Source organism: Primulina eburnea, chromosome 3 (assembly GCF_022965805.1).
Source record: "Primulina eburnea isolate SZY01 chromosome 3, ASM2296580v1, whole genome shotgun sequence".
In the NCBI taxonomy this organism is placed as follows: Eukaryota; Viridiplantae; Streptophyta; class Magnoliopsida; order Lamiales; family Gesneriaceae; genus Primulina; species Primulina eburnea.
Window position 1 is genome coordinate 10485294 of NC_133103.1, and position 22999 is coordinate 10508292.

General features: G+C 35.9%; 5 protein-coding genes across 12 annotated transcripts; 4 read left to right on the forward strand and 1 right to left on the reverse strand.

The window, feature by feature from the left end:
- Positions 1-1181: 1181 nt before the first annotated feature.
- Positions 1182-10502, forward strand: LOC140826247 (protein SIEL). Of its 8 annotated transcripts, none has more exons than XM_073188450.1 (12): positions 1182-1358; positions 1943-2687; positions 4932-5012; positions 5506-5739; positions 5927-6118; positions 6306-6446; positions 6614-6703; positions 6804-7300; positions 7894-9094; positions 9199-9277; positions 9373-9431; positions 10371-10502. In XM_073188450.1, exons 2-9 carry the CDS (start codon positions 2064-2066, stop codon positions 8807-8809), a joined length of 2775 nt encoding a protein of 924 aa, XP_073044551.1. In that variant the 5' UTR covers positions 1182-1358; positions 1943-2063; the 3' UTR covers positions 8810-9094; positions 9199-9277; positions 9373-9431; positions 10371-10502. The 8 variants fall into 8 exon arrangements, with proteins under 8 accessions (XP_073044551.1, XP_073044548.1, XP_073044546.1 ...); XM_073188447.1 differs by lacking the exon at positions 10371-10502 and adding an exon at positions 1494-1621 and having other exon boundaries at positions 9373-9559; XM_073188445.1 differs by lacking the exon at positions 10371-10502 and adding an exon at positions 1583-1621 and having other exon boundaries at positions 9373-9559.
- Positions 10503-11236: 734 nt separating this feature from the next.
- LOC140826249 (patellin-6-like) lies at positions 11237-13493 on the forward strand. The gene is made up of 4 exons (XM_073188451.1): positions 11237-12088; positions 12259-12383; positions 12596-12737; positions 12999-13493. The coding sequence occupies exons 1-4, from the start codon at positions 11345-11347 to the stop codon at positions 13260-13262; spliced, it is 1275 nt and encodes a 424-aa protein (XP_073044552.1). The 5' UTR covers positions 11237-11344; the 3' UTR covers positions 13263-13493.
- A 3297-nt stretch (positions 13494-16790) lies between these two features.
- On the forward strand, positions 16791-18379 carry LOC140826252 (aldose reductase). Its single transcript, XM_073188455.1, has 7 exons — positions 16791-16949; positions 17051-17101; positions 17211-17287; positions 17370-17457; positions 17541-17747; positions 17819-17890; positions 17961-18379. Exons 1-7 carry the CDS (start codon positions 16809-16811, stop codon positions 18279-18281), a joined length of 957 nt encoding a protein of 318 aa, XP_073044556.1. The 5' UTR covers positions 16791-16808; the 3' UTR covers positions 18282-18379.
- A 505-nt stretch (positions 18380-18884) lies between these two features.
- Positions 18885-20170, forward strand: LOC140826253 (CASP-like protein 4B1). The gene is made up of 3 exons (XM_073188456.1): positions 18885-19282; positions 19375-19510; positions 19776-20170. Exons 1-3 carry the CDS (start codon positions 19014-19016, stop codon positions 19965-19967), a joined length of 597 nt encoding a protein of 198 aa, XP_073044557.1. The 5' UTR covers positions 18885-19013; the 3' UTR covers positions 19968-20170.
- A 65-nt stretch (positions 20171-20235) lies between these two features.
- LOC140826251 (probable WRKY transcription factor 26) lies at positions 20236-22535 on the reverse strand. The gene is made up of 5 exons (XM_073188454.1): positions 22195-22535; positions 21916-22068; positions 21217-21830; positions 20944-21105; positions 20236-20850 (listed from the first exon to the last, which is right to left on the reverse strand). Exons 1-5 carry the CDS (start codon positions 22519-22521, stop codon positions 20442-20444), a joined length of 1665 nt encoding a protein of 554 aa, XP_073044555.1. The 5' UTR covers positions 22522-22535; the 3' UTR covers positions 20236-20441.
- Positions 22536-22999: the final 464 nt, after the last annotated feature.

Here is a 22999-nt window from a genome sequence, read left to right on the forward strand (position 1 = left end):
AGAGCTACTGCGTTTCATTTTGGTTTACTTTAAATTTATATATTGATTACTTGGTTTCCCAAAACATCATGTCTCCATAAAACCTGGAATTTGTTATTCGTGACAAAATTAATGAGACCATACCGACCTTAAACTTCTAATGGCGGTAAAATCTTCCTGTGAGAGCCGCCTATGTTTTTTTATGATGCAACGAACGAGACATGCGGTTATAAGAATTACTTTCGTCGCTTACTGTTCTGTATTACGAAAGTTCGAAATTTTGAATAGTTGACCCTGAGTTTCTCCAATATGCTGTTTGGAACTTCGACACTTATGAGGGAATGGATGGTACAAAAGGCTTCTTGAAAGAACTTAGCGTTTGGATGGCCACTAATCATATATCCTTCAAAAGATACTTCTAGCATGGTATATGATTCAAAATATTTGGGATTCGTGGTTACCGTGGAGGCATGGACTGTGAATTTTATGTCAAAATGGCAAACATTTAGTTCTATTATTGTAATTAGAGTCAAGATCACCTCTTGGACTGCTATGAGCTGCAAATTGGTACAACTGCAAGGACAGAGACTATTGGGATTGATCAATATATTTAATATGGAAAGAGCCTACAAAAATAAATTAATTATTTGAACTCCTTTTATCTCTTCTACCACAACTTAAACAAAAAGAAAATTCTGAAGTGTCCAATTTTCCGCTTCAGTAATAAATATTAGGCAAAAACTTGTGTGAGACGGTCTCACGGGTCGTATTTGTGAGACGGATCACTTATTTGGATCATCCATGAAAAAGTATTACTTTTTATGCTAAGAGTATTACTTTTTATTGTGAATATGGGTAGGGTTGACCCGTCTCACGGATTATAACCCGTGAGACGGTCTCACTCTCACATGAGACTCACTCTAAATATTAAATATAAATTCGTATGCTATCCTGAAAACATTTTTAATTAATTATTAAAAATTGAAATTTATGCAATAAAAATATATCGTCTCTAGCACAGTAGGAATTAATTCAGAAAATCGGTTCTATAATTTGGAAAATTAGTTTTATTTTTTTGAAAAAATAGGTTAATTTTTTAAAAATCGAGTTAAACATAATTAATGGAATTATTTTTAAATAAAATTTAAATTTCATAATAGGGCCATATTTATACATGGTTGGATCGGGCTTTGGACTCCAATGACCTGTAAGTACGAAGCCTCCAGTATATTTACTCGAAGCCCTAGCTTATCAACACGTAAACAAAATTTTCGAGAGCATCGCAGAACCACCGAGACTGATTTTAGGTTAGGAGGGACCCTGGCCTTGACGGGGAAGAGGAATAGTGTGATGCGATGACATCGCCGTAATCCAACAAGGTACATCCATAATCTTCATTGCAGCATTGTCGAAATACTTTTTTCTTTTTTTCCCATCAATAGACGATGTGTGTGAAATTGGGTAATCTTACTTGTGTCCATTGCTCATTACACCTTTTGATGTCTGTTGCTCAGTGGAGACTTTCCAGTTAATGTCAAGGTATGAGGAAGGAAATCCATAGGAAAACTTACAGCGTGTGAATTGTATGTGTTTGTTTTTACAGTTTGGTTAAGCTCTAATGGGGGAAAGAGAACTCAGCAAGGTGAGCTACTTCCAGTTCAATTTACAAATAGAAAAGTTTTCCTACTACGACTCATTCGCTTTGATTGAGTCGCTTCTGGAATGGTCTCTGGTGATGTGTTTTATGTTTTACTTCTGGGATTTTCTCTGTTTGATTTAATTTATTTACTTTTTTGTGTCGAAACATTTGTGAAGTTGGAGCGAAGTAGTGAATGTTTGATGCCCTCTTGGATCTTTTCATTTCTAAGGACTACAAGAGTCGATCTGATTTCTAATGTGAATGAAATGAAGTAGAAATGATGTAATGGGTGAGAAATTAATCTTGATTCAATCTCTGATGCAGTGCAGGTGATGAATGGGAAAAGCTAAGTATCCAAAAACATGGAACATAAGACATAGTCAATATTAACCGAGTGATGATTTAGCTACTACGCACCTCGAGTGCTGAATTGTTTTAATTGGCGATGGAGCAACGCCTCCTATCCGGAAGCCCTAAATCTGCAGTTGTTGCCCTCTCTCTCATAACTAATCCGTTCACCTCCCACCAGACACTGTCATCCCTTCTCGATATCCTAATTCTTAACCTTCAAGACCAAAAGTTTGACCACCCCAACAAAATACTCTCCCTCCTGGCCGCCATTTCCCATCAACGCCCTCAGTTGAGCTCCCGCGTAATCTCTGCCGTCCAGAAATTCTTCTTTGTACCATCTGTGCCCATTCCCTCTTTCCCATGCGCGCTCTCCCTTCTCCTCAACACTGACCATTCTAACACAATCGGGTCGGGCCCCTTTTATGATGAGTCTCTGTTTCTGTCTCTCTGTTTTTGGCCGTGTGTGAAAACTAGGAGGTGGGTCGCTAAAAATGTGGGTGCATTCCTTGGTGTGAGACCGTCGGTGTTGCTAACTGTGCTCCTTGGGATTACTAAGGATCCGTATCCTTGTATTAGGGAGGCTGCATTGGATGGTCTGGTATCATTGAGTAATCGTGTTGCTGTTGATGATAAAAGTCTAACTGAATGCTGCTATTTTCGGGCCACTGAGCTTCTGTTTGATGCCCAGAAATCAGTTAGATGTTCGGCTGTTAGTGCGGTATGTTTTCTTCTTATGAGTTATGGTTGGTTTTATGATACATAGTGTTCTATTACCATTTCAAGGTCGAATTTTTCTTTTTGGGTTGGATGTTCGGCTTTTGAGTTATCTTTGTTAGATTCTCATAAAATTATTCATCTACTTGTTGTGACTATGGGCTTGCTTCATGGAGCAAACGAATGGAATCAGGCCTTATATATGCAAAAAGTTCCTATTGAGAGGTTTGATCTCGGTAGTAGTTCAACAGCTCGGAATCCAAAAATTTTGGATTGGTGTTCTGATGAAACTAGTGTTTGAACTTGAGTTCAGTAGTCAGTCCGATATTATCAAACCTCAAATTAAGCATTCAAAGTGTACTTTTTAATGCTTCAAAATCATATCTCAAATTATTGTATGCAGTTTAAACAACTGCCGTTTTATTTCTATTTAGATTTAGATTTTAGTTTCTTTTTTAAAAAAAAACCGGATCAACTTCCAGTAATTACCACTAAAATTATAAATCAAAACTTTGGCTATATTTGTAAGTCCCACATTACAAAAACTGAGAAAAACATTTAAGAAAGTATTTCATGAGAATTGTGGCCATTTGAATGTGATGTTTTGGTATCTTGCGATTGCATAAGTTGTCCCTCGACAGATCACATTTTTCATAAACCATGTAAATTGCAAATCATCACCAGTTAGAGAATGAGAGGGAGTTATTGGGCAGGAATGAGAAATAGTGGGAAAATGGAAAGATTTTATTTGTTGCAGTGCTGAGGTGGGGGAGGGTGATTGATGTGAGAAACGGGAAAGAATTACGGAGTGAATTGGAATTTATGGTTAGTTGTTTTTTATGTGGACCTTATATGATTTTCTCTTCTTTTTGTTTTTTTAAAATTTAAATTTACCTCGGGTCAAAACTGTATGACAATGGTACCCTTGCTGCTACTGCCAACCTCCTTCGCCCGGTCCTCTTTCTTTTCTCTAATTCAACCTTAAAACCATCGGGAAAAAACTGAATCTTACCTGAAACAATGAATAAGAGAAGAAAATACTAGAGAACATGCATCTGGGCTCTAATAAAGTGTGTAAGGACAAAGATGTCTACTATGCATGTTAAGCGTGGGAAAAAAATTATTACATGTTTTAGGATTTAGTTATGCGCATGTTGTGTATCAAATCATTTTTAAGATGAGGCTAGTTCTCAAAATTTTCCTTGTAATAATATATTAAAAGTTGTTAAGGTGTTTTGAGCAATAAAATTATCACATTGTATTTATATTTTATTAAAAGTATTTGTTCTTTTCATATATCTTATGGCCAGTGATATCTTAAACAAAATACGCTAGGTTGAATCTGGCTCGAAATATATTCAAACCTAGCCAAAGCTGAACCTCAGCTTGAATTTTATTGGCATATCTCTGAAAAACTCACGAACCCACTCCATTCAGTTGTACTATATTTCACTTCTGGGTTACTTTGGGAATTGGTAGAACATATAACATCAGTTAACAATGTATTTTGTTTCAACGTAGTTGAGCACCTGCACTTGAGCTCCTAGTGATGATTTACACTTTGTACCATTCTGTCTAAGTTCATAGCCGGTCTCCACTGTATCTTATTCTCATCATCTGCCCTTTCATATCTACCATGTGGGTATGAATCTCCTATAAAGAGGACAAATGTTTTTCTTTTTTCCTGGATGCTTTTGTTGTTAGCAGAAATGAAAGTATCTTTATTTTACTGCAATCACTGAAGTTGCTTGGCTAACCTAGTACTCGCTATAATATATATTTTTTATTTCTCTCAATTGACGATAGTATTGACATGTTAGCATTACATATGCGAATTGACTTTGACTTAATCTATTAGCTCATCTTTTGTTATTTGATGAACTTAACAGCAAAATTTTTGTTCCTTGCTGAAAGTTATCATCAAAGACCTGATGAATTATGGGTTGAAGGTCATGACGGAGCATTGTCAGAGGGGTAAAAGGGTCCCCTTATTGCATTGTAAAAAATGGGGGCATCAAAGATCCATGTTTCAATTTTCTATATTGTTCCATGTTAATTTGGCTGTGATGGTCCATGAATAGCAACAGATAACTTTTCATTTTATCTGTTAAATCATTTTGTTTTATTCGTAGCTCTTGGTGCTTTATTTATTTGTACAAATAGGTAACTCGCTAGTGAGGTATCCATTTTTGTGAAAGTTGTTTGAGGTCTTATTGATGGCTGATGTAGTTTTATATATTTGGTTCAGGTCTGTGAATGGGGGCAGTTGCTCGTGGCATTGAACGAAGAAAAATGTAAAAGGGACTGGTCTGATGCAGTATTTTTACAGGTGCTTTGTTTCTTCATCCTGCTGTAAATTAAAAATGGAGTCTGCTAAGTTATCAGAATGCATAAATATAATCACAATACACATTTCATACGCACAATCACAATTATTGTTGGGAAAGAGTGGGAATGTCAAGTAGGGAGCTCAGAGTTTTACTATATTTGGAAGAGATTCAGATAGCTGCTGAACAATCTAAACATCAAATTTAACGATGGGGATGGTTATGGACTAGATCGATCAGATTAAAATTGTCTATACAAGATTTTTCATGTTATAGCTGAATTAAGGTTATTGAATTCAGATTAAAGTCTTTAGATTCGCTAAGTGTTTTCGTTGGAATTTTTTATTTGATACTTTATCCTTACTGTATTAAACTATTCACTCATAATCTCTAATACACATGCGCACATGTATGCATATTCCTTCATTTTGTCAATATCCACCACTCTCGTTCCGATTTCAAATATTATTAATTGGTACACACGTACCGTGGCAGATTTGTTTAATGGCAAGAGACATGGACATGAATATACGGGTTTCTGCTTTTGATGCTCTTGGGAAGATACAAATGGTTTCTGAGGATCTTTTGATGCAGAGCTTATCCAGAAAGGCTTTGGAATCTACTAAAGAAAAGAATTATCCTGGCCACTATACTGTTAAACTGCTTAGAATACCAGCATCTGCAGCTGCATTTACTTTTGTTCATGGATTGCAGGATGAATTTCATGAAGTAACATCTCACATGCTTTACAGTTTCATTTAAATGCTGCTATTTTTTGCCTTTACATTTTGGAGTATCCACTCTTCTGATATAAGATCATGTCTCTCTTCGTTCATTACCCATTCCTTGTCGTACTGGATTCATTAAGAATACATTCCTTAGTATCATAATTATTAACTGCTTTACCTTTATTAAGGTCAGACGATCAGCCTGTTGTGCATTGCAAATGCTGATGGCCTTTTCATCTGAATTTACTGGTGAAGCTGTTCATGTGTTGATGGATATACTGAATGATGATTCATTGGTTGTACGACTACAAGCTTTAGAGACACTGCATCATATTTCTTTATGTGGCCAACTAAAGGTGGAGGAATCTCACTTGCACATGGTAAAGGCTTGGTTAATCTTCAAAGACATAATTTCAAGTTTGGAAAGAATTTATCTTTTTCTTCTCGGACATGCATTTTTGTCCTGATTTGCAGATACAAAGTGTTCCGGGCTTTCATATTGTGTTCTAATTTCCATGATTAATTTTCCTATTTCAGTTTTAGATTTGATTTATTATTTTATTGTAGTTCTTTGGCAGTTTAATGGATGGCAGCCCTATGATTAGGTCTGCTTCCCGGAAGGCCATCCAATCAATTAAGTTACCAAAGTTGAAGATGTTTAGGTTGTGCATTGATGCCCTTGTGAAGAACTTAGAGCTTTATCCACTGGTTTGTTCTTTTTAACTTCGTTCTTCGCTTGATAGTAACTATACACTCATTCAATCCACCATTAGGAGAACCTTCTGCTACAGTATGTTTTCAAAAATAGTGGATATATGCTGGAATCTTGATGGAACAAGCGTGATAATTCGATGAAATTCTGATATGAATGACAGGATGAGGCTGATGTATTCTCTGTCCTATATAAAATTGGTCGAATTCATGGAAAATATGTTGCTAGCATCTTCCAGGAGGTTTTTCAAGAGGTAAGGTTTAGTGGAATTATGGTCATATATCTTTATTCTAGCTACTGTCTGTCAAATCAGTTACTATATTTTTTGCATGATGTGTTGACAAATGCCTCAGTTGGAGCCTTCTTTTGACGGAAATTTGGGGTTTCACAACACAAGGACTGCTGTGTTGTTTGTATTGGCCATTTCAGCTCCAGTATCATTTGACCGAGAGATCTGCAGCATTCCCCCACAAGTTTTTTCTTATGCTGTCACTATGTTAGGCAGAATATCCAGTGGTCTTGTTGATCTGTTCGACCAGAATACCCTTTTGAACTATTTGTCTCATTGCAGCAAATTCACTGCTGTGTCTGCTTCTGAGTTTTTCAAGGGAGAATTACTGGACTCTCAAACAAAGAATAGTAACATTCACCTGGGGAAAATGAGTGATTGGATCTTTAATGGATGTTCTGATAACTTGGTTGGATTGAAGAAATTCACGACTCTGTTCCAACACCATTCGAATTCAGTTGATGAAGCAACAAGCTACAGCCAAGTTATATTTCAACAAGTGAGAGATTTGTGGCCAATGATACAGCTAGGATACATGAATGAAGTAATTCGAACATTGAGGTTCTGTACATTCTTTCTGAAATATCTTTGAGTTTTCTAGTAGTAAACCTTTACTCTATTATCATTTACAATTCCCTGTCTCAGTTTCATAATTAAAGGTATTGAACCATGATTATTGTTATGGTTTTGAAAACAGAAAATAAAAGTTTGGAAAATTTCTTTTCTGTTTTTTATTGAGAAAATTTGTGAGGACATATATACAGCTTATAAGATCCAATCTTGGAGCTACTCTAGGAAACTGATGCACTATTTAGCCTGAAGAAAAAATAGGAAACTAAACACAACCTAAACAAGAGAAGTAAACAATTTAAATCAAGTAAGATTTTGACTTGGATTCTGCATTCCTTGGCTAGCCATTTCCGACAATTTTGATATGAATGTTTGCGTATGTTCTCACTTTTTGTTCAAGTTGGCGTTAACTCAGAAATCCAAAAGCTTATTTCACCAATCTGTTATAGGGGAAAATCATTGAACCTAAATTTTTATGCTATTTTGTTGTTTTTTGTGGTTTTATTTGTATTTTAGTGACAATAGCTCCATTGTGCTTTCCTTTCTACATGAGTAATCGTAGACGCATCAATGGTTTGTTCCAGGAATTGGAAGCACGAGTTAAAAAGGTTGAACAATGACTTCCATCAATCCGCTGCCATCTTGGTTTTTTCCATGAATTATCTACGTGTTATAAAATTATATGGCAAGACGTGGGCACATTACTTGTCTCTGGGAAATCTACAGTTTAATGGAATGGGTATTTTGGAGGCTCTATTGCAGAAAACTGAAAGGAGACTTGAAGAAATCCTATGCAGATTCTTAGGACTGAGCAGAGAGGAAGAGTTTCATATCCTGGAGCTAACACTTGTGACTTATACATTGAGATTGTCTTCAGGAGCTACCTGCTGTTTCAATGCTTGTATGAATGAGCTAAAATCTGTAATTTCTCGTGTAGAGCGACTTCATAGAGAAAGATCAATTGAGCTGTCTGATTTTATCATTGAGCTTCAGAATGCGTTGTGTGAAATTGACAACTCCGAAGATGATGCTACTGACAGATTATATCTGTTTCAGAGGTCTCTTTACCTTTTTTCTCCGAAGCATATTGTGTTATCTGGAGAGATCAAATACATGTCAGCTGATGTGAATATATTTGACAATAGTTTTGAAAATCCTATACTCTTTGTTACTGGACTACCTGTTGGTGTATCACTAGAAATCACTCTGTACAACATTTCCAGTGAAGCTAGATTGTGGCTTACGATTGCTCTAACAGAGAAATCAACTCAGTTTATTTTCCTCAATTTTCATGAATTTGAAGGTTGTAATGAAGTGAGGAAATTTCCATTTGTGGCACCATTTTATAGGACTCCCAAGGTGAAATACTTCTCGATAAAGATTTCTGTTGCTATAGAGTGCCTGTCTAAGGTTCAGCGATTGAGGCATAAGAATGGACCAAAACATGAGCTTTTTCAGCTTTGCGAAGAAAAAGAAGTCCATCTATCCTTGGCCCGATGAATAAGCACTATGTTGTATGTTGCTTGGGTGGACAAGAGCAGCAATGAGTGAATCTGCATTCTGATTTCTTGACGTGAACAGGCTCTTGAAGACTGAACATTTTTTTGTGACGAAAGGTTGTGTCACTCTATAAATTATTTATTTACTGGCTCGGGAATCATGTAATCACTTCAGAAACGAGCTTTCAAATGGACTGCCAGGATATTCTAGGTGATTCTACATCCATGTTTGAACATGTACATAAAAAATTCCTTGTGGCTTTAGAGAATCACCAACATGTTGAAGGTTTTTCCTCGAATCAGATCTGTCTACATCTGTAAATCTATCTAAAAATTTTGATAGTATCCTGTTAATCATTTGGTTGACCTATCTGCATATTTGTTATGCAGCATAGTATGTAATACTAGCTATGCGAAGTTGGCTTGCTGATGTAGCTTTTCCAATATTCCTTGGTTTGTTATCGCTAAGGTTAGTGTTATTCATATGCCGTGTCCGGTTATTCAGACTCGGCGTTGTCAAAACTTTGAATGTGCATTCTGATAATTTGAATTTTCATGTTGCAGATGATGAAACACCAGCAGCGGCCTGATTATGTTTAGATCCTATATTCCATTGAAGCCAGGTGCCTACACGCTTGAGTAGTTGAGTTTGATTATTATTTTGCTTAGATTACGCGTTTCTGATAATTCAATTTATAAAATTAAGGTTAGATCATTATTTTATCTTTAGTACTTTTTAAATGTGGGAGTGTTAGTAAAAAAGAATACTATAAGTCAAAAGGTGAAGGAAAGAGAAGCATTGCCTGATATTTTCACGGGTTTCCATGCTTGTGGGCTCGAAATTTACGTGATCACTACCTTCAATAATTACCTTTTCCACAAAGCAAAAACAATAGGATATTAGAAAACTATGGAACAAGTGTGCTCCACTAATTACTTTTCCTTTTCCAATATAATCAATCCCCAAAAATTCTCAAAGAGAATAAGATAGATATGAAACACGACTTTACTGAATGCAAAATGGTTGTTTGCTGATGTGGTTTCTCCTTTTCCCTCTTTTTATTAAATTTCATTGATTTTCGATCGCTTGAATGATCTGCAATTTTAGTTGTTCTGAACCACATACAATTCTCATGATATTTTCCTTTTGTTAATTTGATAACCATGGGATCAGTCTTGAAAACTAAAGCAAAGCTGAAAAGAAAAAAAACAGTAATAAATTTCGACAATCCCTTGAGTTTATGCATGTCATCAAAGTGAAAAATCAACAAGTAGATCTTTGGTCAGCCATTGTCCATGTATAAAACTAATTAGGATTTTTTCTTGAACATAAACTAGAATCAAATCTAACCGAACCCGATTCTGGTTTATGGTCCTTGGTTCTTTTCGAACCATGGTCGGATTTGTCCCCAAGGTCAATCACACTTAAACTGCATAAATCTTAACGTGGAGAAACGGAAAATTGAATTTTTGTTCATTTGACAAAAAGTAAAATTCTAATGGAATAATTTATCTATTAATTTCAATTTCAATATGTTGTTGTTGTCTTACTAATATTGTAGTAAAAACGTCACATGAGTAGCGGCGGTGGGGGTGTTGGACGGAATGAAAAGAATAGAGCACGATCACGAGCAACGCACGATATAATATTCACTATCAAATTCTTGCAATTACAATTTATTGTTGTCACGCTTCTCCCCTCTCTTAATTGCAAGTATATTGTTTTTTTGTTACTGATTTTTTTTTAAAAAAAAACTAACTGATCGAGGGATAATGATATCGTTGAAGATATATTAAATATACGACTCTTTATTATTGTCAAAAAGGAAAAGAGAATACCTCTAAAAAGAAACAAATCTACCACGGCTATTCCCAAGCTTTCCCGATTGAGGCAAGCAAACCTTTTTGATAATTTCTTATTTCGAAAACAATTTTGACCAACGGAAACGAAATTTTGAAACATTTGAAAATAATGTGGAAAAAAGTCATAGGAATTAAATATGGTTCCGAAATTAATAATTTGGTACCTATTTTAAAATGAAAACGATGAACAAATAATTCGGGCAAAAAATATTATATGTACAATGAGTGTTAAATATTTGTTTTAGGATTACATTATTATCCATACATTTTATTTGAAAAAATTATTTCAAAATTGTATTTAGAATAATGTTATAATTTCAAATATAATATATAATATGTAACTCTGTGTAGCATAACCCAGAATTCCAAAGCTCTGTCCCGGCCGGCCAGCTTTGTTCCTGCAGCTCAGTTTTCCTAAAGCCGCTTTTTAGTATTCAAAACTTCAAACTTCACCCGCGGCTCCAAACCTTAGTAATAATCATGTCTACAACTAAACCAAAATAATTGAATTTACACAAACCCCACCGCTATAATAATATATACATATATATATATATATATGCTCCAATACGACATTGGATCATTTCTACTTTTTTCTATTTTCTTCTACGCCCACTCCCTGACCTTTACTGCACCCTGCAAGTTTTTCCTTGTATTTTGTTTTTCAAAGAAAATGGAGGGTACATCTCCAGTTTCAGTTTCAGCCCAGCAAACCCCGCAGCTTCAAGATAATCAAACTCCAGGATCCTCCCCAAAGCCTTTCAAGAAAGGCTTCGTCACTTCACTCATGGAGGCTGCTGCACTACGCACACCTTCTTTCAAAGAAGACACTTACCTCACATCCCACCTTAAAAGCTCCGAGAAAAAGGCACTCCAAGAGCTCAAAGACAGGCTAATGTCTTCCCACGGGCTTCATTCCATGTGGGGTGTCCCTCTGTTAGGCAACGGCGATGAGCGTGGTGATGTTATCCTCCTGAAGTTCCTCCGAGCGAGGGATTTCAAAGTTCATGAATCTCTCACAATGCTGCTGAAGTGCTTGGCTTGGAGGAAGGAATTTGGTGCCGACGTCGTTTTGGAAGAGGATTTGGGATTCAAGGAGCTGGAAGGAGTTGTGGCTTACATGCATGGATATGATAAAGAAGGGCATCCCATTTGTTACAATGCTTATGGGGTTTTCAAGGATAAAGAAATGTATGAGAGGATTTTTGGAGACGATGAGAAGATGAAGAAATTCTTGAGGTGGAGAGTTCAGGTTCTTGAAAGAGGGATTAAGCTTTTGCAATTCAAGCCTGGTGGGATTAATTCTATTATTCAAGTAACTGATCTCAAAGATATGCCAAAGAGAGAGCTTCGAGCGGCTTCTAATCATATTCTTTCGCTGTTCCAAGATAATTACCCTGAAATGGTTGCCAGGAAGGTAAAATATTTGTTAAATTGTTTGTGCTTTAGCAGCACGAAAGTAACTTACTAGTTACCAGACGTTCATATATTTCTTGAACTGATCCAATTCGTTTTGTTGTGTTGTCAAGTTCTAGTTTTGAGCCTAATATCTTGGTTTTGATTGTTTTTGTTGGATTTGCTGCGCAGATCTTTATAAATGTGCCATGGTACTTTAGTCTGCTGTATTCAATGTTTAGTCCATTTCTGACTCAACGAACCAAGAGTAAGTTCGTGATATCCAAGGAAGGAAATGTTGCCGAGACCCTTTACAAGTACGTATTATGGATACAGTCTGTATTTGAACTAATTCTTTTAGCCTAAATTATTTTTCTCTACTAGTATACATTTTTAGAGTTACGAGGGTGCAAATCAACAGTTCAGTTTTGGAATAATTCAGTTTTTTATTTAGTCCAAATTTTCACCTTTTTGTTGTATTTTTGTGTATTGTTGTTTGCTTACCTTTGATGTTGCTGTTTCTGATCAGATTTATCAGACCGGAGGATGTCCCGGTACGATACGGTGGACTGAGTCGACCTATTGATGCGCTGAGTGGTTCGTTCAAACCGGCTTCTGAGTTCACTGTTAAAGGAGGGGAGAAAGTGAATATCCAGATCGAAGGCATTGAGGTCTAGTGCATTAAACAAACTTCTCTCAATATGCTAATTAGATGTCGTTGCGATGAGTAAATTAAATTAGTGTCTTCTTTAAGAAATCTCGATCATGAATGGCTACACTGCTTGGATTTTGTAAAGTTTGTCTTTTAGTGAAAAGGCGTTGGAATCCTTTGAATGAAGAAAGATTTCACTTTGAAATTGTTCAACATAGTTTCGGTTCTTGGAATTTGCATCAATTGATTTGTGTAAGTCTGTTCTTGTGTTTGTTGCAAGGCTGGTGCGACAATAACTTGGGACATAGTAGTGGGAGGCTGGGAACTGGATTACAGCGCAGAATTCATACCAAACGCCGAAGGCAGCTATACCATCGCGGTGGAGAAGCAGCGGCGGGTTGTGGCCAATGAGGAGGCGATTCACAATTCGTATGCCACCATAGAAGCCGGGAAAATGGTTATATCTGTCGATAACACCGCCTCTAGGAAGAGAAAAGTCGCCGCGTATCGATATGTCGTCCGCAAAACCAGCCCCGTCATGTAGATTAAATCAAGACAAGAGCTTTTCAAGTGGTTTTTTTTTTTCTTTCAATCCCTTTTCGTTTCTCGTTCTGTTGGGATTTCCGCTAATGTTTGTAATGCTTTGGAACAATCTAATCTCATGGCGATGGTAAATGTAACATCTTTTACTCTTTCGAGAAAAAAAATGTAACATGTTTTATGTATGCCAATTGTGTGTGATATGTATATTTTAGTTTAAATGGTATTGTGATAACTGAGCGTGGGATGTGATGTACGAATTTTGAATGAGTAGGGAACCTGTTTAACTTTTTGACATGTGAAATTGGTGTAAGTGGGTCAGAAAGAGTAGACTTTTGAAGCATGTTGCGTGAGACAGGTCGCAGCACTGTTTTTTTTTTATATGTGGGTGACATTGCCTTTTTATATTTGTATTGATAGAAGAATAGACAAAAATAAAATGGTGTGGGGGAGTGGATAGATAGAGGAGGAGCATTGCTTGATTTTCGATCTCTGCGGCTCTGAATTTTCTGATTCTATGCATTGTTTTCTTGAGAACCGGGAAAGTGGGAAAAAGTGGAAAGAGATAGGTACATGACGCTGTTCCCTGTTGGGCTGTGATTTGGAATGTTTTGGGGCAAAATTCTATTTATTTAAAGTAAAAACATTAAACAAGCGGGGTCCTGTGTTTTTGTTCAAATCTTTAATCAAAGATTTTGTTTTGAATGTATTGCGGGATTGACGCCCCTCATTTTGTTTCTACGCATGGCCTTCATTTTAACTTTTATTAAACTTGCAGTAGAATTCACCTTTCAATGTCAATCGGTGTCCAAGCTGATTAGAGGGAACGTTTGGGTGATAGTCATGAGCTCGGTTTTAACATACACCAGATTTGTTTAGTGCAATTTATTTGACCAGTCTAATTTGAAAGTTGTTATGTTAGTTTCGATGTAATACGCGTACAAGATTAACTACCACGAGTTTTATAATTTTTTAATGTACTTTGAAACACAAATTTGTTATATTGCGAATGTAGGAAATAAAAAGAGTACAATTATCTAAGAAATAATGTGTAAAGACAATGGATTAAGGATTTTTTTTTTTTTTTTTTGAGGAACAATGGATCAAGTATTTTGGGTAATACAAGGAGGTGGTGGCACCGTGGGCTTTTAAGCGGAACATGGTTTCGACTTTTTAGGCTTCGTTTATTTTCGAAAGTAATCATTTATATTTTGAAAATTAACATAATTGAATAGGATATAGAGTGATTATGGATATAATAATATATTTAATTTGTTTAACTAAAACTAAAATTGTGATTAAACGAAAAATCACATTTTTGTGTGATTGTGAAGAAAAGACGTGTCGATACTTTTTCTCTTTTTCTTTTTATTTATACGAATAAAAGATTAGTTGTTCTTACTCAAATTAGAGTGAGTCTCCTGTGAGATCATCTCACGGATCATAATCTGTGAGAGGGGTCAATCTTACACATATTCACAATTAAAAGTAATACTCTTAGCATAAAAAGTAGGCAAAAACTTGTGTGAGATGGTCTCACGGGTCGTATTCGTGAGACGTACATCTTATTTGGGTCATCCATGAAAAAGTATTACTTTTTATGCTAAAAGTATTACTTTTTATTGTGAATATCCATAGGGTTGACCCGTCTCACAGATTAAGATCCGTGAGACGGTCTCACATGAAACCTACTCTAAAAAGTAATAGACAAAAACTTGTGTGAGACGGTCTAACGGGTCGTATTTGTGAGATGAATCTCTTATTTGTGTCATCCATGAAAAAGTATTACTTTTTATGCTAAGAGTATTACTTTTTATTGTGAATATCCGTAGGATTGACCCGTCTCACAGATTAAGATCCGTGAGACGAGCTCACATGAGACCCAATCAAAGTAATATTTTTCATGGGTGACCTAAATAAAAGATCCGTCTCACAAATACGACCCGTGAGACAATCTCACACAAGTTTTTGTCCTCAAATTAAAGACTAAAAATCATATACAAATCCATTATAGCGAGACCTTTGAGTTTAAGAAAATTTTCATTTTTTAAATAAAAATTAGATGAGTTGAGATTAAATAACCATATCCCATAAATGCAGCCTTTTGGTACTCGAATAATCTTTCATTGTCAGTTTCGCTTTTGTTTTTTTAAGGATAATTTATTTCATTTGGAATATAATTTTGTGTATATTTTGAAAAACAATGTTAGTAATTTCTAAAGAAATTTATATATATATATATATAAATGGAACTAAATTTCATTTAATACTAGTTTATCTATTCAAATCGTCTTGATAAATTTTACTGAGAGAAAAATGATGACAAAAGATAACCAACATTGTATTTAAATTGATAGTTAAGTAATGGTTTTTTTTTTTTTGTTTTTTTTTAAAAAGAAAGCTGTATTTGTCAAGGGGATTCAGATTTTCATGGGCCATTTCCCACATTTGTGCTGCCAATCTCGACTATATGCACCTTATTTTTTGAAAATATTCGGCCACGATAACCTATTTTTAAGGTTTCTTTTTTATCGGAGTGATTACATTTATTATAATAGAGAGGTTCATTTAAGTAATCTCCGACTCTAACTCATTGCACTATTTTAATATAGCTTTAACTTCACAAAAACACAATTTCTACATTAAATATAAAGTTCTTCTCTAACTTATCAACTCTAAACTCAATTATCTATAGAATATCATTAAATATTCTATGTTATTTTATTTACAATAATTATTTTATTCCATAAATTAATTAAACATAAGAAACTGTTACACTAAAATTATTATATTCTTAGCAGTTAATTATAACAGAATTTTAATATAATAAAATAAATAATTCAAATAATTTTATAAAAAATAGATTGACTAAATTAGTAAATACAACAGTAGGTTCATTGCAAATGTGTAGGTTAATTAATAAAATCATAAGCGATACAAATTAAAAAATATATTTAACCAAGATTATAAAATCATTCAAAAAATCCTAAGATTGTGTTTGGATTGAATCATTTGGTTTTGAGGAAATATATAAAGGGTACATTTGGAATGATTCCATGTTGAGATGAACTGGAAATCTATCTCAATTACTCAAAAAAATAATTTAATTTTGGGTTGGAAATTCATTAACAAGTCTTAACAAACCGATTAATTTGTTATTATAGATTTGAAATGGATGGAAACTTAAATTAATTTTGTTTGTAGGAGTACTGTATGGTGTAACGAAAATATATACATTTCGATCGAATCTTTAGTTATTTCCCCGTATATACCTCAAAATATTTGTTTCCAGAAAAGCCTGGCCATTATTGAAAGTAGTTGGCACCTTCTAGCTAGATTATGAAACTCTATTTTGTCATGCATATATATTTTTAAATTAAATAAAAACTACTGTATCATTAAAAAATCCATGTACGAGCAAGGTGTCAAGAAATCTACGTTAGGATTTGGACAGATAACTACGTTACGTGTCTTAAAATTTTCATAGTGCGGTCTCTTATAAAAGGTGTATTAATTTGACGACCACGACCATATTTTCTTCGCACAGATCATGGCACAAGCGGCGTTCATTCCTCATGAACAAAAGATCGAGACATTTAAACTGACGAGTGGCAACAAAATACCGGGTGTGGGCATCGGCACTTGGAAATCTCAGTCCCCTCGCCAAGCTGTTTACACTGCCATAGTTGAGGTTGTGTTTATGTATATTACATGGTTACTTTGAATTGTATTTACTTCTTCTTAGTGGGAATTTAGTGGAAGGGTTGAATATTGTTTTTGTTTTGGGTACAGGCTGGTTACAGACATGTGGATACCGCGGCGGAGTATGGCGTGCATACTGAGGTTTGTTAACTTCATGAGTGCCCATTTGAAATTTTTGCTTGGATTGTTTAAATGATCGAGTTTTTAGCTTTGGAAGTTGTAATTAGCAAAGTGAACTCTCTTTTTGCAGGTGGGAGCAGGAATCAAGGAAGCCATACAGGCAGGGGTACTAGAACGAAAAAATTTGTTTGTGACTTCTAAATTATGGTACATTATTCTACTTTTATATATATAAACATATTGAAGGTAAGATTGAAGAGATGTAATAGTAATAAAAGTTGAGATGTAGGTGCACGGAGATGTCTCCTGAAAGAGTTAGGCCTGCACTCCAACAGACACTTGAAGAACTTCAGCTTGATTACCTTGATCTATATCTGGTATTTTATTCATTTTCAATTCAGGACGTTTGAGATTATTGTATAAAATATAAATGAATCATTTGTTAGAATTTGGAAAACAGATTCATTGGCCGTTTCACCTGAAAGATGGAGCAAGCAGCCCCCCCAAAGCAGGGGAGGTTCTGGATTTCGACATGGAAGGAGTGTGGAGGGAAATGGAGAAACTTGTGCGGGATAATCTTGTTAAAGACATAGGGATGTGCAATTTTACCCTGAAAAAACTGGATAAGCTATTGAGTTTTGCGGAAATAAAGCCTTCTGTGTGCCAGGTTAATTAAGTCGAGTTCAAATTGAGCATAAAGAAGAGAGTGGTATTGATCAGATCTGGTTTTGATCTCAGATGGAGATGCACCCTGGATGGAGGAATGATAAAATGCTCGAGGCTTGCAAGAAACATGGAATCCATGTTACTGTAAGATTTATCATTTACGTCCCTTAATTTCTCGAGGAAGGAAAATGTACAGGACCGATGTATTTTGCAGGCGTATTCACCACTAGGTGGAAAGGAGCTGATAGAGAATCCAGCTGTGCAGAAGGTGGCAGGAAAACTAAACAAGAGCCCCGCGCAGGTTCTCGTGAGATGGGCGATCCAGAGAGGGACCAGTGCCATCCCCAAATCCAGCAGTACCGACAGGATGAAGGAGAACGAACATGTATTCGGGTGGCGGATACCGGACGAGGAATTCCAAATTCTTAGCAGCATCCCTGATCAGAAGCGCACTTTGGATGGCGATTTCTTGTTCGTGAACGAGACTGATGGACCTTACAAAAGTGCAGCTGAACTCTGGGATAACGAGATTTGAACACACAATCATGTCTTGATATGGAAAAAGAATATATTATGCAGTGTATTTTCGATGTGACATAATCTAATAAAGGGGTTTTATTTTTATCTTAATAATGAGTTTGAACGGCACAATTATAATTTGACTAAAAAAATCTAAGCCTAGATTTTGCCATATATATATGTATAATAACCCAAATACCATTTGGATCGGATCCTTAATCCGATCAAAAGGTACTTTGAACTTGGAAGAAAAGGCATGTCGATTAAATTGGGCCTTTAACCATTAATTAAATGCTAAATGCCTTATTAAAATTATATAAACACATATTCGGTATACGTTATATACATATTTGTCTACGATTTACATTTTTGTGCAAATTTTTTAAATAACAAATACGCTACTAGAATTATATTTTTGGCTAATTAAAAATTTTGTTTCGTGAAATTTGACTTGCTTTGTTAATATATATATATATATATATATATATATTTAAAAATAATCTTCATAAATTTTTATTTGATTAATAATAATTAAATAATGATAGTTAATACCAGCAAGCATTAGTATTGTATGAGAGAAGATATTTTGTTAGAGGAAAAAACTAAAGCTGAGTTGTCGAAAGTGAGACAAGGTGGAAGAATACAATTGTTAATAAGCAAACTCATTTTCCTTGTCATTTCAGCATAGGCCTCTCCTTTCCTTGAACAGCAAACTCTTGTCTTTAATTTTTACAAATTCGAACAAATCATGGCGAATCCGGACGGTCCCAACCAACAAAAGGTGGCGCAGCCACCATCCTCAGCGGCGGTCGTAGGAGATTTGGAGAACCAGGCGGGGCCGGCTGCTGGAGGCGGAGTTTCTAACGTCCTGCGGCGGTGGAAGAGAGAAGATCTTGTGAAAAGAGGGTCCTTGGCTTCGCGGGTTTTCGGATTTGTTTTCTCGTTGCTGGCTTTCGTTATAATGGTGAGCAATCAGCATGGTGATTGGAAAGATTTTGATAAGTATGAAGAATACAGGTAAATTTTCAACTTCGATGTTATTATTTCTTTTGAGTGCCTGTAGTTATATCGATCTATTGTATGAATTCTGATAAAATATTGGTTTGTAGGTATGTGTTAGCAATAGCAATTCTGTCGACATTGTACACGGGATTACAAGCTTTCAGGCAAATCAGAGAACTTTCCACCGGAAGAGAATTGTTTACGCTTCGGAATTCGGCAATGTTCGATTTTATTGGTGATCAGGTGATTTTGACCATTTTAATTGATGTGTTACATTTGGGTTAGCATGTTTAGAGAATGAATAAATTTGAAAACTTAATTACAAAGACTTGACTGGTATCGAGATTGAATCCCCAGTTCGAATAGATCCCTTGTTTTCCGAAAACACTTACCATGATCAATCATTGATGTGAATCAAGAAGACAAGCCCAAAAAAGTCTTGTCAATTCAAAGTAAAGTTCTAAACTGCCAATACAGATACCTGAGATGTAAATATTTTGCAATGCAGATTATAGCATACTTGCTGATATCAGCTGCTTCATCCGCGGTGCCATTGACTAATAGAATGAGAGAAGGGTCCGATAACATATTCACAGATTCATCTGCATCTGCAATAAGCATGGAATTCTTTGCGTTCTTCTCACTTGCAATGTCGGCTCTCATCTCTGGATATAAGCTATCCAATCAAACTTACATTTGATCTGCGACTGTACTTCCATTTCTTCCTCGTGTCATTTTATTTAATTTTAGATGATATTCATTTTTAAATGAATAGGGCATTCGTTATACGTGTAAATGTCATTGTTATTTTTGGTGAAGCAAAGATCCTGACAAGAACAATTCTCACGCTGTACTGTTTCATTTGTGAATGTGAAATAAATTATGCAAGTTCCTTTGTTTGTATTTGTCAAGTTTGTGGATCAATTCATTGCAATATAATATGAAATTTGGCAGGAATAGAGACGCCCTAAACCAAATATTTGTCAAGCACTTCATTTGATTTTTTTGTCTTTGTGCGAAACCATTTTCCTAAAAAGTTTAGGACATTGGCCTTGTATAAGGTTTAGAGGCTAAACTACGTACGTCGACCAATAAGATACAAAAAGGACTCCTAACTATCATACAAAAAGATTATGCATTTGGTGGATCCAGGGATATTCTCGCTGGTAACTTGTCAGTTCAAGAAAGACTCGAAAAAATAGTCATCTTTTGGTTCTTCCTTAGCTTTGGATAGTGCATTTTCCGTCCGCTGCAATTGATTAACATAGGGCCCTACCGAGTTTACGTAACTCTGTGGAATGGTATCTGCATCCTGTAACATCTGAAAGGTATATGGTGTTTGATTCGGGAAATTCATTCCACTGGATTGGCTGCTCATTCCAGATGACCATGAGGCTGCGGGGCCAGTGTTTCTGTTCACTGGTGCTGGTCTATTAATGATGTAATTGCCACTGCCTCGTGCTGCAGGAACATCGTGGTTGTGCTTGCCTTCATATGTTGTAATAACTGCCCTTAAATTGTGGGATGCTCGTTCTATATGTTTCCTGACTGGGCAACTATTGTAGGTGCACTTGTAGTAGCTCCTACAAGAATTTGATAGCAGCTTCTATTAAGGTTTTCTCATCATGAAAAATTAGATAGAATTATGTTGTGTGTGTTTCGATATTTGTATATACCTGGGATTTGGGTTGCCTTTGACGACCTTCTGTCCATACTTCCTCCATTTGTAACCATCATCAAGAATGTCAATTTCACTTGTGGTTTGAACGACAATTCGAGGCTCTCGAATGGCGCTGCTTCCAGAAGCTGATAGGTCACAATTTTCATATTCCCCCTTCCTGAAAATCAACATCAAGATAGTAAGATACAGTTTTTTTTTTTGACGAGAAGTAGGATACAGTTATTATCCCATTTATTTGCTCTGAAACATTTGAGCTATCTACACTCACCATCTCTTGGCTTCTGGTTCGTTCTCATCATCGTCTCTCAAGTGACTTTTGGAGGAGCCCATCTTAACATCACCTCCAAAAAAAGATGCTGATGAGTTCTCTGTGGTTGCCACAGCTACCATCTCTGTATTTTCGAGCAACATGTCTGATCGGTTTGGAATTCCAAAATGATTGTACGTAGGAGGATTCTGAGTTAAATTTGAAAGGGGTTTTTTATTTGATTGAGGCTGTGGATGATTATGGCTTCCTTTATATATTATTTCTGTGACATATCCATCTAAATTCCTTTCGACCTTCTTTTTCGTGGGGCAGTTGGGAAAGGTGCACTTGTAATAACCACGTGGATTCTCGCTTCCTTTAACTTGTTTCTGCCCATATTTCCTCCAAATGTAACCATCATCCGATATTCTCTGCTCCTTAACATGTAGTGATGGTTGTGCGTGGTGCATCTGGGTGGACCATGGGGCGGAACCGCTATAAATGTTTGTTTCAATTGTGGGAACTTGTTGAGAAAAACCATGTATTGGAGCTGTTTCTGCTTTTACTTCTGAAAACTCAGTTTGCCTGTTAAGAGCATTCACTGTCCCATCTTCATGCTGGCTTCTCAACTGCTGCTGCTCAATTTTAATGCAGAACAATATGAGAATATAGGTCATTGCCGCATGCAAACGAGCCATTCAAAGATCAAATTATACTTACCACAGTACAGTCCACCACTGCAGAAGATGAATACATGGCTGATAAAGAATTCGAGAGGCTTGCTTGGGATTGGAATGAGGAATCAGTTGAACCTTTGTCCTCGTTCTTGGAAGACATCCCAGGTAATGTCCCTGCAGCCGGAGTCTGAAGAACCTACATACACAAAGCATTGCAGAAGAAAACTTCATTAGTCCCACCAAACCATAATCTGATCATTATATTATTATTACTTAATAAAAAAGTGATGAGAACTAAAACCAGCCATGCATACAAACTTACGTTAGAGGAATCGAAAAAAGCGGGAGAATCAAGAAACAGAGAGGGGCTTGAACAAGTAGGAAATGAAGGAGAAGGGGACATAGGTAAAAAGGACTTGTATTTGGGGGACTGTGCAGAATCAGCAGGCCAACTGAAGGAAGAATTTTGTTCTTCATAACTTGCAAAAAGATCAGCACAGGGAGCCATGTGTTGATCATTGGAGTAATCGCAAAAGCTGGAATAATGAATATAATCTGTATGAGTGTTGGATCCTGAAGAACCCATTGAAAAAAGTAGTGACAACGATTGAGAAAGAGGTGAGGAATTTTTTTCCCTTTTTCTGAGCATGAAAGAGTTGGGGAATTTGAATCCGAGTATGTGTGTGTATAAATACTTAGGGAAGGTAAGAGAGGAGTTCTGACCGTGGAAATTGAATTTTTGGTCAAACCTTGTGGATTTGACCGGCTCCTGGGGGCCAAGTCAGGGTGGAGGGAGCTTGGGATCTGCTACGGACGATACCACGTGGGCCAATACATGATGTGGCACCAGCTTCGCCCGAGAATTTATTTCACATGAAAAATGAACAAAAATTTTTTCTTGATTTACAATTTAAATGATTCAAATGTTTTTACATTCTTGATATCATGGATCTTTTTCATCGTCACGTCGCGAACCATGTCGAATTCATTCCGATTATTTTGATTTTAATGAGAAATTAGAGACAACTTGTTTATCACAAAATTATTTTATGGCTTAATAATGAAATTATTAATTATTAAATTGAAAAGGAGGGACTTCATAAAATTGAGCAGTACGTGGTGTTATT